The sequence below is a fragment of the Musa acuminata genome, chromosome BXJ2-9 (assembly GCF_036884655.1).
Source record: "Musa acuminata AAA Group cultivar baxijiao chromosome BXJ2-9, Cavendish_Baxijiao_AAA, whole genome shotgun sequence".
NCBI lineage: Eukaryota > Viridiplantae > Streptophyta > Magnoliopsida > Zingiberales > Musaceae > Musa > Musa acuminata.
In genome coordinates, this window is record NC_088346.1 from 46530607 (window position 1) to 46548570 (window position 17964).

Genomic DNA, 17964 nt, shown 5'->3' on the forward strand with positions numbered 1-17964 from the left:
ATATATGTTACTTACATTAATATTCATCCAATAAACATAAATTAACTATTAGTAATCACTATTATCATTGTATTTTAAAGAATATCTAATATTTAATACCTAAAATATTGGAGTTGTAAATACAAAAGAATTCACTTTAAAGGGATATATATATATATAGCACCAATCTTAAGGCACCCTGCGCGAGTAACGGATGCTGATCACTGGGCGGGTTGCCGCACGCTCGGACCCGAACCCGACTGCTCTCTAGTCCTTAAACCGGATCGATCGGGCCGGCATTGGAGTCTGGACCGGACGTCGGCGGATCGGATTCTAACCCATCGTTTACTGGTCTCGAAGCCAAAACAGCAAAACGGGAGAAGCTCTTCGAGATCTTGGTGCGTTCTTCCAGGAGAAGAAAACCGATCCCCGTCGCCAAAACGAATTGGTAATCTCGTTCTCCTCTCCGCGTCAATCCAGATCCGCCACCTATCTCTGGAGGTTGGTCCACATCCTAGGGTTTGGGGTTGCTCAGACCCGTCGGCCTTCACCTCGGGATCTTATTCGATCCTGTCGTCCTTGTGTTGGAGGACGTCACTAATTTGATGCAATGCTGTAGAATTTGCACAAAGGCGCTCTCCTTTGGTCGCGCTTTAAGCTCTGACGTCGGTTCTGGTTGGGTTTTTCTTGTTCCGTTTGATGGAGCTTTGATTTTGTGTTTGATCGTGGACTCTAATTGTCTTTGCAGACTGTGATTCGGATTTAACCGCGTGTTTGGCGGTGATCGAATCGAGAGTTGATGAGACATGGACAAGTCCAGTGCCTTGGAGTACATCAATCAGATGTTCCCTACAGGTTAGGTGGATTTACGGTTGTTTATCTAGAGCATTGGGTTTTTGTTTTGAATTGATAATATATATTTATATACATACGGTCGTGTATGAAGCCATTCAATTGTCGGTGCTCGTTGATGTGTTACTTCCTAGTTAAACCTTAAATTCTTTTTTGACCGAGCTATAACTTGAAAGCCGGAATTTAAGAAGAAATTCAAATCTGGATCAAAGCTTACTAATGTTGCAGTTCACTACTTTGCTGTAGTAGCAAGTTTCCCTTTGGCGAATGCTCCTTACATTGTTCTAATCAGGACATTAAACTGCAATGCACTGAGCTAGAAGCTAAAGCTGCCAGTGAAAATGTATGATAGATAGATTAACTACTGAGAACCATATGCGGGTCTGTTTATGACTTCTAGCAAGAATTTTTGTATGTAACATACAATTTAGTTTATTATTAATGTGAATCAGCATGTAAATGTTCCAAAGTGCTGTTAAAATATTTATTTCTGTGTAAAACTGGCATTGTAGAAAATCTCACACAGATTTAGTGTATAGTAAGTGGAACACAAAACTGACATTGTGAACCATCTTGTTCATTTAGAAGCATCATTATTGGGGGTGGAGCCACTTATGCAGAAGATACAAAGCGAGATTCGCCGTGTAGATGCCAGCATACTGGCAGCTGTCAGACAACAGGTCTTGCCTGCTTTTGTTCTTCGTATATTTTCTTTTTTATATTTACTATTGTCTAGTTTTCTTCATATTACTGCCTACTTTACTGTCACCCTTCATTATTCATTAATGGAATTCATACCACAAGCATTCGAGTGATCTGGTATGAATATATATATTTTGTGAGGGTAATGGGACTCATGGTTATATTTGTGCACATACAGAGTAACTCTGGCACAAAAGCCAAGGAAGATCTTGCTGCTGCAACACATGCTGTTCAGGTCCTTGTCTGTCCCTATATATGTTTTTCCTGTGTATCTCTTAGCATAATATGAGGCAGTTGGTGATATCATTATTCTTGTCTATCACTAGTTGATGTATAATGTTATCCATATAATAGTGGACTTGTCACTGGAATAGAGAATCATTTGAGGCTTGAAGATGGTTGATGTTATCAAATGCCTTGTTCCTAAAGTACATTTCTCTTGGTAAACAGGAACTTATGCACAAGATACGTGAAATAAAAACAAAGGCTGAACAAAGTGAAACCATGGTTCAAGAAATTTGTCGTGATATCAAGAAACTGGACTGCGCTAAGAAGCATATAACAACCACAATTACGGCACTTCATCGTCTTACCATGCTAGGTTAGTTCCTCCCCTCCACCCCCCCTCCCTTTTCTTGTTATCATTTTTTTGTCTTATCATTCTCTGCTAGCTACTACATGATATGTGGACTCTTGACCACAAATCTAAAAGTTTACATATCATAGAAAGTGAAAGTCCAGTTCTTGTTTAACATACTCTTTTATTGTCTGATGGAGCCCAATTCTTGAAAGTCCAACAATTATAAGGTTTTTCCATTTTCTCTAAATGTATCAGTATTTTTCAGAGAGCTGCTTTTCTGCCCCTCAAATAAGATTAGCTATATCGCATTACAATTGGAATGTGATTTGTTGCTTATGGTTTAATGATGCCTTGGGCTTTTAAACTTGGTTTTTGTTTGCAACAACTTTGATGTTTTTAGACAACATGATGTAGTTTATAACTTTATATATGCTTGTTTACTTTTCTTTACTCTTTTGACACTATGTATAGTTATCCTTTTTTTAGTTTCTCAAAGAAAGAAGAGGAAGAGGAAGGCATGCATATTGTTCTTAGTGACAAGTGTCTATTGCTTAATACTTATTTTAAACTAATTTTGTTTTATGAATTTCTTAGGTTTTTAAACTTTTTATTTGTTGTTCTCTGTTTCAAAATTTATAATTTTTTTCTATTTAACTTTGAAATTATTTTTGGCTTAAACTGATTCAAGAAACTAGGCAAGCTGATTTTGATAACCCCTTTCCCAAAGTAGTATAAATTTATGTTTTTTGAACCTTATTTGGTACTATAGAAGCTTCATATGTATAAACTCAAAGGATTTTTTTATACTGGCATAAGTTCTTGCTAATTTTCTTAGTGAATTTATTGTGCCAATACTTATCAGACAGGGTATGATGTTATCTTTTGATTTTTTTAATATGCAAGCTTTGCTTTTATTGGCTTGTGATCAATTGTACAACATAAGCAAACTATGAACATTGTACTTGCAGTATCGGCCGTTGAGCAGCTTCAAGTAATGGCCTCAAAACGCCAATATAAGGAGGCTGCTGCACAGTTGGAGGTAAAATAACTAAATTTAATGTTCATGGATTTTTTTCTTGGAACTATAAAATATAAATTAGGTTCTTGGTATTGCTGCTTAATCTTTGTTCAGAGCTGTACAATTCTCTCTAATCTTCTTAATGGTTAAAACCTTTGATTTAGATAAGCTGTCATTATATTTGATTGCTGTGCCAGTTATGCTTTTGAACATTGTAGAATGTAGACACCACATCCTGCTCAGTAGAAAAAAGTTTTAGTGGTAGCACAAAACATAGGCACATCTATCTGAATCTTAAAACAAAAAATGGCATCACTGTCTTAAAATTTAAATATTATTAAGAATTAACTGAGGTTGATCTGCTGGTTTTTAAGTTAGCATTGAAAAGTCTTCTGCAATTTCTATTCTAGCTTTGTAAAACTTAAATATTTCTTTTGCTCTTGATTTTTAAATTAGTAATTGTCAAATTGCAATGTGGATTATTAACCTCATGACTAACAGAAGGCATAACATGTTTCCAGGCAGTAAACCAATTGTGCAGTCACTTTGAAGCTTACAGGGATATACCAAAGATATCCGAACTCAGAGAGAAGTTCAAGAACATCAAGAAAATACTCAAGTCTCATGTATTTTCAGACTTTTCAAGGTAGTTGCTGATTGATTTTAATAAACTCTATTTGGGTTATTAATATATGTCTTGGGTATAAGAATTAAGGAAATGCTTGATGATTAGAACTTACAAGATCCTGGTTCACATCTTTAAGTTGATTAGGTTTTGAACCTATTAAAGTTCCAAATTCATGATTTTATTTTTTTTTGAGGAAAATGAGATAGATGGTAAATTTCTTCAAGTACTTGTCCTGATGTCCCATGTGGTTTGGTTATTATCATGGCATGTGCCTTGCTTTTGTTAATATAACATTAAGGAGATTTGGTGAATAAGGGATCTAAAGTAACAAATGAACCACCTATCCATGATTGAAAAAGAAGCAAAACTTTATTATTACCAATGTTAAGCTTGAGACTGTTGGAGTTGTGATTTCTTTTTTTATTTTTTTAAAAATTATTTTTATATTTTTGAGATATTTTAATTTGGGTATCTCTAGATGTTAGCAAGTATACAAATCTCGGGTCTGGTACTTAATTCTGTAACCGATTGAACTGATACAATACTGGTGTACAGAATGATCATCAATCTCATGTGTTGATTGAACAAAATAATATATGTGAACTCATTCAGTACATCTTCCTATCTTTCAGGTACTATTAGTATTGGATGCCTTTCATCCCCCTAGGCTACTTAGGGGTTCCGTAGGGTCGAGATACTAACATTTTGTCAATGTATTCACTTGCTAAGATTCCATTGCAATGGCACCCAAAAATAGGGAGTTTTGGCCCCGTTTCAATCTCATTTGATGTTTGGTTGATATTTCAGCTTGTGACTTTTATTTTACATGGATGCATATATAAGAAAAAGTGAGGTTGCTATGCTACCATAAGTCTCTCTACCTTGTAACCCATACAAGAAAACAAATTAAAACAAAATGATGAACTATTGCACAAACAAAGCTTTTGTCACTACATGGCTACATTGAGCATTCCATTCTCCTTCATGTAAACTACAACGACCTTGTAGATGTGTGCTTAGTTAGATGCAGAAATGATTCCTTTTTGTGCCTATTGCATCCTTGGCTCCCAATTTGCTTCTAAAATAGGAAAAATTTGGCATTTCACCAAGTATTTCACCTACTTTGTGTTGTTTGGCAACGTGCACTATTAATCCAGCAAAATTCTTTACTATCATATGAAGTTTTGGTGGTTGTGACTTAGTTAAAAGTTAAAACACATTTTAAAGGGATAGTGAATTTGTATGGTAGGGCTTCAAGCATCTTGTGTGTAACACTTTGTGCACTCTGAAGTTTAAACCATGTGGGGAGCTGAACTTTGTATGATTGCCTATCTTCCACTAATACCACAGAGGCCTTAATACTTGTGAAATGATCCCTTATGCATCTAGTGTTATGAGAACTGAAGGGATATTGGTTGGAGTTTGTCTAGCACTAGGTCATCTATCTTGAAGTCTTTAGTCCTCCCCCGAGTCAATCCATTTCATATTTTTATCGCTCCCGAGTATTTCATTATATCCCTCATGATCATCTTAGTGGCCTCCACCATTGAGCAGTGGGTGGGTGCTGCAATAAATGTATCATACTTCGAGAATAGATCATCTTCCACCAAAATTGATATAATAAGCAGTTGACATTTTGGTTATATATTAAAGCTCTAATATACTTTCATATTTGCGATTCTCCTGATGAGAAAGGGAAACGTTCACCGACAAGAGGAACCCATGGCCACATACCGGCATGCATAGGGGATCTGATCTACCATTCACTATGTCTATAATCCTTAGAGTGATTAGGACTATGCTTACCTTTCTTCATCTCATTATTTCAGAATATACAATTTCTTACATAAAAGCCTGTTAACATCAATATATGAGTCTTGATTATTATTATATAGTCTTGCAGTTTGGGGCTCATGGATTCTGTGGCATTATTAAAAAATAAGTGGCATAGTACACGAGGTACCCATTAAGATAGGGTTTATCAAGGGTTATATTTATGGTACAATCACTTAAAAGGAGAAGTAAGCTAAGCTGTTTAGGACATGTTAGTTTTTCCGAAGTTTTGAATAAGCAAAGTAAAAGTTGGGAAGAATATCAGAGTCTGATACCCATCATATTGAAGTATTAAGGGTTCATAAAGGGGCTGCAGTAGCTGGTAGGAAGTTTTTTTTGCGGTTCCTTTGCCTGGCACTATATTTCCAGGAGTATTGTAGGATATATGCATATATATCCTTTATCCAAGATTAAATTCCCCATGGTCTTTGCTCATCAAATTTCAAGCATAGTGTCGACTGCATTAGGAAGTTGATCAATGTGCAACTTCATTCCAGCTTTCTTAACTATATATAATGATCTAAGTTGTAATCAATAATCTATATGCATTTGCTTTAAGATATTTTTCGGATGAGTTCGTGTTGTGAAGTTCAAAATAAAATGTATCTAAATGAGTTTAACAGAGTGGAGGAAAAAGAATCCAGAACTAATACAATTTTTGGCAGAATGCAAACACAAATATTACAAGAAATGTGAGATTCAAACAAATTAAGTATGGGCTTTCATGCAAGAGTAAAAACTTTTTGTTGAAGAGAAGCAGGGAAGGTTTAAATAACTATGACAAAGCTTATTGATTATGCTAGAAAAATACCTTTAAAATAAAGGAATGATATGGAATCATTTTATTATTGTAGTTTATCTAATATATTTTGTATGCTTTGGAATCCCTTGAGAGCATTTCCTGTAATATATTGCAAAATAAGTTTGTACAAAATTTTCTTTACCATTAGCCTTAGGCTTCCTGTGAACATCTAGTAAAAGTTTCAATTAGCATGCATTTTTATTGATAAAGAGGTCCTTTAAATCAAATATCGACAAAAAATTGCAGCTTAGGGACTGGAAAAGAGACAGAAGAAACTAATTTGCTGCAGCAGCTAACAGATGCTTGCTTGGTTGTTGATGCGCTGGAACCATCTGTAAGGGAAGAACTAGTAAGAAACTTCTGCAATAAGGAGCTCACTTCATATCGTCAGATCTTTGAGGGAGCAGGTTGCTTAATTATAGGTTATGCTAAGTTTTTCTTCCCCAATCTTCATTTTCCTGTTCTTGAAATTGGTTCTTTTGTCACTTCCATTTCTGACACTAGAATTAGCAAAATTGGATAAGACTGAAAGGAGATATGCATGGATTAAGCGTCGACTGCGGACAAATGAGGAAATTTGGAAGATTTTCCCTCCTGCATGGCATGTTGACTATCTTCTTTGCATTCAGTTCTGTAAGCTGACGAGGTTAGTGGCACCTAACCAGCATTTCAGCTATCTTGCTTTTACTCTGTCTTCAAAGCGTCCTATGATTTTATCTGAGCTTTGATATCTCTTGTTTCCAACATAGAATGAAAATTCTTCTGAATGATATTAATCACTTAATTCTTGTAAGTTGAAACTTTTTTTTCTGACAGATAGTTATTTGAATTTTGATGTATCTGTTTTGATAGTTATTTTGTTAATGATAGTTATTTTGTTAATGGTAGTTATTTTGATTTATTATTAAATATAATTTTCATTTATTTGACCCATCACCAGGTCTGGAATCTAAATTTTACTATAGGTTAATATGCAAAAAATAGCTTAAATAGATTATAAAAAAAGACTCTGATTTTGTAGTATTTTACATTTTCCAATTATATATATATATATATTTAACTATCTTCCTCTTCTAATTAATTTTCATGGGAAACTGTCACATAAAAACTTTTCTCAAGTGAGAAGTTAGGAAGAAAGACAAAGGAAGTTGGATGCCAACTATCTAACTTAAAGATATATTTGGAAATAGAATGAGCTCCACATCACATAATGAAAACAATGTTTTAGCACAGAAACCAAACTAATGAGGTAATAGTACCTTGAAGAAATATTACTCCTGGAACTTGGCTGGTCTCTAGGATTTTGTTATGTGCTACATGTAGGATGTATTGACAGATAACTCCTATGTTCTCTTTTTCAGTGCTCGTCCCAATCTTGGATAAAGGAAAACTGCATCATCCTACTGACAACCAGCTGAAAACTTTGTTGAATCTCATGAACCTGAATCTTAATTGATCTTATTTCATTACAGGGCTAGGTTATACTTGTAAGTGACGTAAGGTATATGCAAGATGATCTCATAATTGTTAATACTTATTTTAAGAAAAAATCCGATTACTTATAAAAGTAGAAATGTTATAGTCAGACGGATGTTTTTCTTGCTGGAAAGATGGATTTCTTTCTCCTAGGAAAGATGGATTCAAATGTAAGGGCTATATGATGTATGAAGAAAGCTTGTCTAATCATCAAAAATGATAATATTAAATGTATCCTTTAGGAAACGGAAGAGAAAAATCATGAATAATTTTCTAATTGCATAGTGAAATCTAAATCATAATATCACAAGCCTGTTTAAAGTAGGATGAAGAAATAAGGAGTTTGAAACTTGTAAGAAAATAATATTAGTATTATGTGTATGGCTACAAATTTTAAGAGCATGTTAAAATAGTTTCTTGGAGCGTTTAAAGGTGGGAATCTTGGTTGAAGAGAAAGCTGGTTGTACTGTGAGGAATCCCAAAAAACGATTACTACAAAATATCATTCTTTAAAGGCTAGCTGAATAGTAAGAACAAGGGAAATTTTAGAATATATACAACTAAGAAGAAGGCTGAAAAATCTAGTAGTATAATTAAATGTAAAGTTCATGATAGTTTTATAATAAAATAGTTGTTAAGGATTAAGAAAATAAAATTTATTTGATTGCTAAAGTCAAGGAAAGGAAGAATAGAGATTTAAGTAACACTAGATGAATAAATAAAGAAGACCAAAGGGTACTTATTAATATCATGGATGTTAAGGAAAGATGAAGGAATTACTTTACAAATTATTTTGTGAACATTTTATAGATAACCGAGAATAATAGATTTGTTAAAAAAAGTTAAAGAGTAATTGTTGTAAAGGAGGTTATCAAGAGGAGAAAATAAATGTAAAAGTACATGATGATACCTCTATTGAGTTTTGGAAGAGTTATGAGATTAAGTGATCGTTTGGTTTATTAGTTTATATATTAAAATATCAAGAATTAAAAGGTTTTTTGAAGAATAAAAGAGTGACATGTTATTATACATTATATAAAATGAGGGAGATATTTAACGGCTTGTTCCTATTTTGTTGGTGGACATGCTATTTAAATGGATATTGATTCTTAAGTAAATTGTTTCTTGGTAAGTTCGAGGCCCTACTTAGTATTGAAATATACGATGCAGATTTTGAATGACAGGGAATGGCTTTTTATTGATAGTAGCCTCTTCCAGTAATATATAGCCAATCTTTTTATAATGCATATTGTTCTTACATTTCTTTTTTTATCATATTTAACAAGATAATTTGACATATCTAATTTTTCAGGATGCAAATTGTGGATATTCTTAACAATCTGAAAGAGAAACCAGATGTTGCAACACTTTTATTGGTAATTCTTCATCTCATTTTTCATCATTGTTGTACTGTTTGTTTCATTTGGACTTAATAATGTTTAACATTAGTTTTAGGGTCTATAAGCCACCTATTAGTAAACTTTGTATTGGTTTTGAGTTAGTTGAAGCATAATAAGATCAGTTATCAGGGCAGAAGATCTTATTATCTTATGTAACTTTTAACCTTCCATGTTCATAAAAGCTTCTAACAAATGATAAATAATTGCCTTCAGTTTAGTAATAAACTCTTCACAAATCATTTCTATTTTGATTGTGCTTTGGTGAGGAAATCTTATGTGATAAAATTTAAAAAGTAAAGATGTAGTAATAAAATTGACAAAAAACTATAATAGGTTCAAAAGTTGAATATCAAATTATCTAAGACTATGATAAACAACTAGTTGATTGATCATGTTGTGAAACATTGTGATATAGGACAAATTTTTTATACTGATCTCGCTAAAACTTGGGGATTAACTCCAAGAAATGAAGGGCTGGAATCTTTGTTTAAAAAATATTTGATTGATAGTTTTCGTTCTTTGTAGATTCTTTAATACTTATGAAACTTCCTTGTAGGGCTGGAATCTTCATTCAAGCCTTCAAATCTTCAATCTAAGATATATCTCCTTTCTTTTTCTTTGTGATCTCCAATAAGAAGATAAGATATGTCTCCATTTTGTTTTGCTTGACTTCCTTTTTTTCTCTCTTTGGACAACCTTGGTAACCGATCTAGCATCATAGATGTTGCCATACAGCAGCTTGTGACATTTGCAAAAGACCCCTTTAACTAATGTAATTTATTCAAAAGAAAAATGAATCAAAATGGTCTCACATCACAGTTGTAAGACTTAGGAGGATTTATTTTGTGGTATGTATATAATTAAATTGAGGTGATGCTCAAATCGACTTCTACTTGTGACCATCCGTGCTAGGTAGACAACCTCAATTGCATTATTTTGTGCCGGAGCTAGCAATCAATTGGCATGCTCATGCACACATGCCCAAACAAAGGTGAATTCTAGGTGAACACCTAGAAATTAATATGTTATCTTTAGGTAGAGAGAACAAATGATTATGCTTGTAGTTCTGTTTAGTAGTTCCAGCCCCACATAAGTAGTAAATCACTTATCACCTATAAGTGTGAAGATTCTGTACTTTTGAGTAGAAGCAAGTGAATTCAAGTCAAAACAAAGAATGGCATTGGTTATTTAATTCTGTGTTTCAGCTTGTTTTTCCTTTTATTGAAATACATTTCCTTTTTTGTTAATCTAAATTAATATGATCTAACTCTTTGCATTTCAGGCATTGCAGAGGACACTTGAGTTTGAGGAAGAGTTGGCTGAAAAATTCAGCGGAGGAACTGCAAGCACACGGAACAAAGAACTTGGGAATGATGTAGAAGAATCTGGCGAGGGGGAAAGCAACAGGCAAATTGTCTCAGATATTCGGAAGAAATATGAAAAAAAGCTTGCTATGCAACATGGTGAAGCTGAAACAGTATGCACCAAGACATTTTTTTCTTGAACTTCCACTTGTACTTAGCAGTTAGCACCCTAATTTTCCTTTTCCTTTCCTAGGAAAAGGACAAGCAAAAAGATTTATCGGTGCCTGGGGCTGGAGTAAGTAGCTTAGCTTCCTTGGTGACATCAGGTCCATGTCTTGCATTATCCTGTCTGTATGAGTTTGGCACTGATTTTTATTCACTATTCTTGCAGTTCAACTTTCGTGGCATTATTTCCTCTTGCTTTGAAACACATTTGGCAGTCTATGTGGAGTTAGAGGAGAAAACACTTATGGAACATTTGGAGAAACTTGTGCAGGTTGTTAAACAAGTTTTATTCTGTGAATTCTTCTGGCACTTAACAGTCATGTTCTAAAACATGTTTTCTAATAGGAAGAAACATGGGAAACTGAAGAGGGAAGTCAGACAAATATTTTGTCAAGTAGCATGCAGGTATTATGTTGTTTGTAGAATTTCCTTTTTTTTTTTGTTGGAACCTCAGCATGTTTTAGAAGTAACATGGGAAACTGCCTTGACATTTTGAAGAAAGATGCTCTGACATTTATTAGGAAGAAACATGGGAAACTGCTTTGACATTTCAGTGTTTTAGAAGTTGAAGACTATGACAGTTTACACGGTCCTTATAGGTTACTTCTGAAAATTATGTGCAGAAAGTTGGACTATTTTCCAGTTTTTGGAGCACCACTTACAAAATTCCTTTTACTTATTTTCTAATGGCTTTAATGTTTCATTCTGTAGTGTAGATATTTTTGTTAGAGTTCATGACCTTATGGTGGGAGCAAATAGCTACTTAACTTGCTTTCATCTCATTCTGTTGTGAAGAAGTTGGTGATTGTACCTAAAGGAAAATAGAACATGAGAAATTATCAGCGTGCTAGTTGATAAACTAATTTTTACATCAAGGACTTCCATCTTGGCTACCCTCTTAAATTGGTATATACTGGTACCATATGTGCTGCTGCTTGGTATGTGAGGCATGTTGACATCAAAAAGAAAAGAACAAAGTGAGAAAAAAGGAAAAAAAAAAAGAAAAACACAATGTTCTTTATATATAGTAAATAAAGGAGAAAGAAAAATTGCAAATGAAATGTATATGTTTCTCACTGCCTGCCGCTTTCTATTGGGTTCCCAGCAGTGTAGACATCTAGCAATGGTTCCTGGTATGAAGATTTTGTGCAGATCCAAAGATGCCTGTACCTAATTGGATCTCATACTCGATGATGTTTCTAGAGAACCAACAAACGACAAAGGTGAGATGGTCATCGAATGGAAAATTTGCCGCATGTAGTTGATAAGTTGTTAGAGGGAGAGACAAGGTTGGTAGAAGGTAATAGCTTGCAAGGGATGAAGCAGGTGCTGAGAGAGGGATCAAGTGGTGACTCGTAAGGGCTCAGTTCACTTAAAGTAGGACTAAAATGGTGTGTTTTGATGTGTACAGCCAGGTTTCATGGTACATGCGAGATGTATTTTTTTGATTACTTGTCTAAATTTGTGATGAATTTAGATATTTTTTTGTCATAGACAAATGGAACATGTGCAAGAGGAATGCTTTTATTAAGATGGATATTTATATCTCACGTGCGAGATATATCCCAAAGTTTAGCTTTACATCATGCATGTCTGACGATTTTAACTTTTGCATGCCATACGATGAAGCCACACTAAAAGGACATTTACAGAACTGAGACATAATTATGGATTTCCATAGGGCAAGAAATCTATTGCATTTGTCCTACATCTCATAGAAATTGTATAGAGCTATACAGGCTCATTTTTGGGTATGCCACTGAACAAAATGTAAAAACTAGGAGATGGTATTCTTTTTTATTATGTCATCAAGACATATCTGAACCTATTGGTTTAGTGGTTCCACATTGGTGATAGTCATGGACATTAGGATGATACAGGAAGGCAGGCAGCAAATTAAGAAGTATCAAACTATCAATATTTTTTAGCACAAAATTGCTGATCATAAATGCAGTATCCACGTGCTTCGTCCATCTCTCAACCCAATGTGTTGAGCATGGGACAAAATGAGATTAGCACAAAGGAAAAGTGAACTTACTTTCTTGGTCTAGAAAATTTTTTTATTGTAGATGAAGTTGAACAAAATTTTTTTTCACCTTCAGCATTTATTACTGCAGGTATTCTTGATAATAAGGAGAAGCTTAAAGCGATGCAGTGCTTTAACAAAGAATCAGACACTGTTTAATTTGTTTGAGGTACCTATATTCGTTTTTTATCCTCATAGCAATTCTTGCAGTTGCATTTCTTGGAAATGATAACTTCATGTCAAGATAGACCATTTTAGTGTCAAATGAACCATTTGAAAGTTGGCAAAGTAAAACTGTTGAGAGTTGAGGCAATAATGTAGTTTCATTTAATTTGGTAGCTCTGCAAAATTATGATGTATTCCACCTACACACCAAGTATAATTTCTTCTTTATATTAAAACTTCTTGTGCAAATTCATTGGAATGCCAGTATAAAGGTGTATGTATATGGTAACTTATATTACTTGTCTATGACTTTGTATTTAGTAGGTATTTCAAAGAATTCTGAAAGCATATGCAACGAAGCTATACGCTAGATTGCCCAAAGGTGGTACAGGGCTTGTTGCAGCTGCTACAGGAACAGATGGACAGATTAAGGTCAAACCTTTGTTCATCTCATTGCCGACATGGAGGAATAATAATTTCTTTTCTTTGCACCTTGCTTTTTTACATTTAATGCTCACATGTTTTGTCAATCACTGCAGACATCTGATAGAGATGAGAGAATGATATGCTACATTGTGAATACAGCAGAGTACTGCCACAAAACTGTATGTTGGCTTTTATGCTCTCTTAAGACAAATTTTATGAGAATATTTAATGGCATACTGGGGAGGAATTTGAATGTCAAACTATTGAACTCTTATAGGAAGTCAGATGTAGTGAAAAAGAGAAAAAATATCCATTATTTTTAGTTTCTGCTATATAACCTTTGTTCCTCCAGAAATTCCTTGATTTATCAGTTCTTAGTCATGATCACAGCAAGCATGTACATTCATCTCATAACAACACCAGCCATGAGTGATTGAGAACTACACTCTATATTTTAAATATCCATTCTGTGTCAGCATTGCAAGTTAACATTACTGTGCTTTGTTGTGACAGTCAGGTGAACTAGCTGAAAATGTTTCAAAGATCATTGATCCTTCATTTTCAGACAAGGTGGATATGTCAGAAGTTCAGGTAATAAGTTTTACCTGCTTCATCTATGTTCCTTCAAAGCTTTTGGTGTCTATAAACTCATGTGCATTTTATATCCATGAAGGATGAATTCTCTGCAGTGATTACAAAAGCATTAGTTACATTAGTCCATGGACTTGAGACCAAATTTGATGCTGAAATGATTGCAATGACACGAGTTCCTTGGGCAAGCCTCGAAAGTGTTGGTGACCAGTCAGAGTAAAGCACTTAACGCTTAGTTATTCATTATTTACTTTTGTACTCTTCAAGCAAATGCGATCATCAAGCATTAGGTTGTTAATGGGCATCGAGTTAAGACTTTTTTGCTGATCAGATAGATAAAGATTCACAAGTTCCCACTCTTCCTTTAATCAGATAGAGTCAAGCCCATTAAATCCTTACTTGTGCTTATAGAGTGTAGCAGTGTGATATTGAGCAGAAAAGAAGGCTGGGTGGTTCATGTTTTAACGTTGAACAATTCTTATTAAAAACATTACTGATTTTATGTATTGAGTTAAGCTGATCTTTTATTTGAACCGTATTTTTATGTTTTATTCATCAAAACTACTTCTGATCATACTTGGCAGGTATGTCAATGGCATCAACTCTATTCTTGCTAGTAGCATTCCTATGCTTGGTAGCCTGTTGTCGCCCACTTACTTCCAGTATTTCTTGGACAAGGTGAGTGACAAATTACATTGGTTGCACAAATCAAATGGAACTTTTTACAGTAATTTTTCCTGGTGGGACTACTGATTGTGGTGCCAGCATGAACAAGGATACTCATAGAATTGCTTTGTTACAAGAGCTAAAGTATGCAACTAACAGGATCAAGTTCACATACACTAGTTTTGTAGGTTCACTTAATTAAGAAAATTTGTTATTTTGGAAGCTAATTTTGGAGAAAATTTAAACTTAATGGTTAATAACAAGTGCTGAAGTTAATGAAGTGTTGAAGGGGACTGAGTTGTTTGTCCGTGGTTGAGTGTTTGATGTGTCAGCACAAGTTTTGCATTTTAAGAGAAATCACAATAATTTATGAGATGCTTGTATCAGGTACAAGTCCACGTTGTTTAACTTTTTGTCTGTAGCTTATAGTGAATCATATAATAAGCTGCCAAATTTTTATTTCTATTTCAGGGGAAGTCTGCATTAGGTCAACTAGCTAGCAAAGCATGCGAAGGAAGATTTAAATACATTTTTATAATGTGTCTGAAAAAACACATCCAATTGTGGATGTTGCCTCTGAGTTCTTATAAGTTATAACCCTTTGTGATTTAGTGATGTTAGTTGATTAAAAGCTAAATAGTGCGCAAAATTATGGCCTCCATTTATTCTTGTACTTTATGGAAGAACAAGGTAACTGGTTTATGGTTGTGGTTGCATGTTTGAATCTTTGTGCTTTCCCAAATATTGGCATGGATAATTCCTCATGGGGCCAGTTTGACTTTTCTTAGAAGAGTTATGCGTATTTTTGTTTGTATGTGGACTTGGAATTAGAATTCCACTAAGCACATATTCTTGTTTATTTCTTTTCTTGTGGTTTTTTAACCTTTACTTCTTTTCTTTATTATATTGTATTTGTTCTGATAACTTAAGTTTCTTTCTACAGCTTGCAGCATCTCTTGGCCCTCGATTTTACCTCAATATTTTCAAATGCAAACATATATCAGAAACTGGCGCACAGCAGGTAATTGAAATTCCTTGCTGATTCCTTTAAGCAGACAGCTAGAAAACCATAATTTGTATATCTTGATTCACATTTTTTTGTCTCACTATGGGAATTTGTGACTTGAGTACCTTGGTTCTTTATGCTGTAGATGCTGCTGGATACCCAGGCTGTAAAAACAATCCTTTTGGAGATTCCTTCTTTAGGGAAGCAGGTATATGACTTTATAGACGTCTTTATTTATCATTTTTAGATTCTTGATAGTGTTTCCGGCCAAGTCACATGATGCGAGAGGAGACCATAGTTATAGAAGGTATATTGGCAATTTGTAAAATGCCTGCACATTCAAGGTGGAATTCATCAGTTTGTAGTAAAACAATCCAAGATATTTTAGTTATAAGCATTGGATTTCCAGTTCCTTAAACTTGGAATTTAGATATTAACATTTGCATTTCTAGCCATCTACTCTAGCAAAAAAGTAAACCAGTTGGCTATATAAGATTGTTTTGTTTCAGAATAATTTCATACATGCTTTTTCAATGGCTATTTCTCTTTGCCCTTAAACAGACAGCAGTTGCTACTAGCTATTCAAAATTTGTTAGTCGTGAAATGAGTAAAGCTGAAGCACTGTTGAAGGTATGAAATTGGCTCTATTGACATTATTTTGACCTGAAGATCATATAATGGAACTGAAGGATTAATCTGTATTTTTCAGGTTATATTATCTCCCATTGATTCTGTTGCAAATACGTACAGAGCACTGCTTCCTGAGGGAACACCTGCTGAGTTCCAGAGGATACTTGACCTCAAGGTTCCGTGCTTAAATATTATGCTTCTCACTTGTGTGTTTCTCAAATAGGTCTTAGTGTACTTTGCATTAGTCCATGAAAACCTTCTGGTGAAGAATTTAAAATAAATTGTTATTTGCGGAGAACAATATCCTTGACAACCCCTTTATTACACTGAAAGTTATACTATGAACCCTGAAGCAACTTTTGGTAACTAAACACTATTTGCAGAAATTCAAAGTGAACCCCACTTTGGTGCCAATTCTTTTTACATTTGGTGAAACAAATGGGCCCTTAGAATCATTATCTTTGAGCAAAACAATTAGCTGTTAACTTATGATTTTATAGAATTTAGCTGTTTTGTTCCCTCAATCACTTCTAAATATGATTAGTCAGGTCATAACACAAACTTCTCTCTCTCTCTCTCTCTCTCTCTCTCTCTCTCTCTCTATCTATCTATCTATCTCTCTTCTTCTTATTCTTCTTCTGCTGCTGCTGCTGCTGATATAGGAGGCTGTGTTCTGTTATCTGTTACGTCACTTTAAAATGACTACAGTAAACATAATTTTTAACTGATGATGGATGCCACATCTTAACATTCGACAATCTTCTTGTATAGGATTTTAGGAAATGCCAAATTGATATTCTTTTCTTTGATGGCAACCTTCCAAAGTCTTAAGAAACAATGGAAATCTAATGTAACTTGCTTCTGCTATGCATCTGATTGTTTTAGTTTTGTTGCAGGGCTTAAAGAAAGCAGACCAACAAGCTATACTTGATGATTTCAACAAGCAAAACTCATCAATCAGACACCCATCTGTGGCTCCATCAGTAGCCATCCCATCTGCTCCACCTGCACCAGCTGCCCCACCTTTAACAGCCACATCTACAACTTCCACGTCTACTCTCTCATCCAATACTTCTGCCTCTGTTGCTATTGCATCCCGAGAAGATGTGCTCACTCGGGCTGCAGCTCTTGGAAGGGGAGCTGCTACAACTGGTTTCAAGAGGTTCCTTGCCTTAACAGAAGCTGCCAAGGACAGGAAAGATGGACCCTTCCGGAAACTCTTCAATCCTTAGTGCTTTCATTTTCTTAATTTCTTTTCCCCCTGTCTACCTTTTTGAGTATATGCCTATATGGTGTTTATTCTTAACAGACGCAGAAGGTCCAAGTTAGGGTTCTATGGAAACTTTGTTTATGTTACTTTGTGCCATAAGCTGCCAGAAGCATTGTTGCCCTTCTCCTTACATGTTCTGACATATTTTCTGAACTATTGCAATGAGTATTAGATTGGAATGCATTCATGACTACCATAAATGAGTATCTCAGCCATAAACAAGAGTTGGAGTTTTTGCCTTCTGTTAAAAATAAAGATCCATATTATTTTGAAGTTGATACTCTCTTGCCAGATGAAGTGCGGTCTATGGTGTCAGTGGCTAACCATAGTAGAAGACTGAATGCTCTCATGATTTATCTCTAAAGTTTTTATTTAATGGTTTAAG

General features: G+C 34.6%; 1 protein-coding gene across 3 annotated transcripts; it reads left to right on the forward strand.

Moving 5' to 3' along the window:
- Positions 1–291: 291 nt before the first annotated feature.
- LOC135585415 (vacuolar protein sorting-associated protein 53 A-like) lies at positions 292–17709 on the forward strand. 3 transcript variants are annotated; one of them, XM_065126894.1, is made up of 25 exons: positions 292–427; positions 728–834; positions 1417–1511; positions 1712–1768; positions 1984–2134; positions 3082–3152; positions 3653–3777; positions 6641–6801; positions 6899–7040; positions 9183–9246; positions 10553–10747; positions 10828–10869; positions 10966–11070; positions 11145–11204; positions 12917–12994; positions 13315–13422; positions 13530–13595; positions 13930–14007; positions 14090–14223; positions 14592–14685; positions 15617–15694; positions 15825–15887; positions 16241–16309; positions 16389–16484; positions 17206–17709. In XM_065126894.1, the coding sequence occupies exons 2-25, from the start codon at positions 786–788 to the stop codon at positions 17539–17541; spliced, it is 2517 nt and encodes an 838-aa protein (XP_064982966.1). In that variant the 5' UTR covers positions 292–427; positions 728–785; the 3' UTR covers positions 17542–17709. The 3 variants fall into 3 exon arrangements, with proteins under 3 accessions (XP_064982966.1, XP_064982967.1, XP_064982968.1); XM_065126895.1 differs by having other exon boundaries at positions 306–480; XM_065126896.1 differs by lacking the exon at positions 292–427 and adding an exon at positions 534–644.
- Positions 17710–17964: the final 255 nt, after the last annotated feature.

Bases quoted from the DNA above. Each gene is read 5' to 3' on its own strand.
- LOC135585415 (XM_065126894.1), top strand. From the start codon at position 786: ATGGACAAGTCCAGTGCCTTGGAGTACATCAATCAGATGTTCCCTACA. The intron at 1,769-1,983 runs GTCCTTGTCTGT...CTTGGTAAACAG, and splicing joins CTGCAACACATGCTGTTCAG to GAACTTATGCACAAGATACG. The intron at 11,205-12,916 runs GTATTATGTTGT...TTATTACTGCAG, and splicing joins TTTTGTCAAGTAGCATGCAG to GTATTCTTGATAATAAGGAG.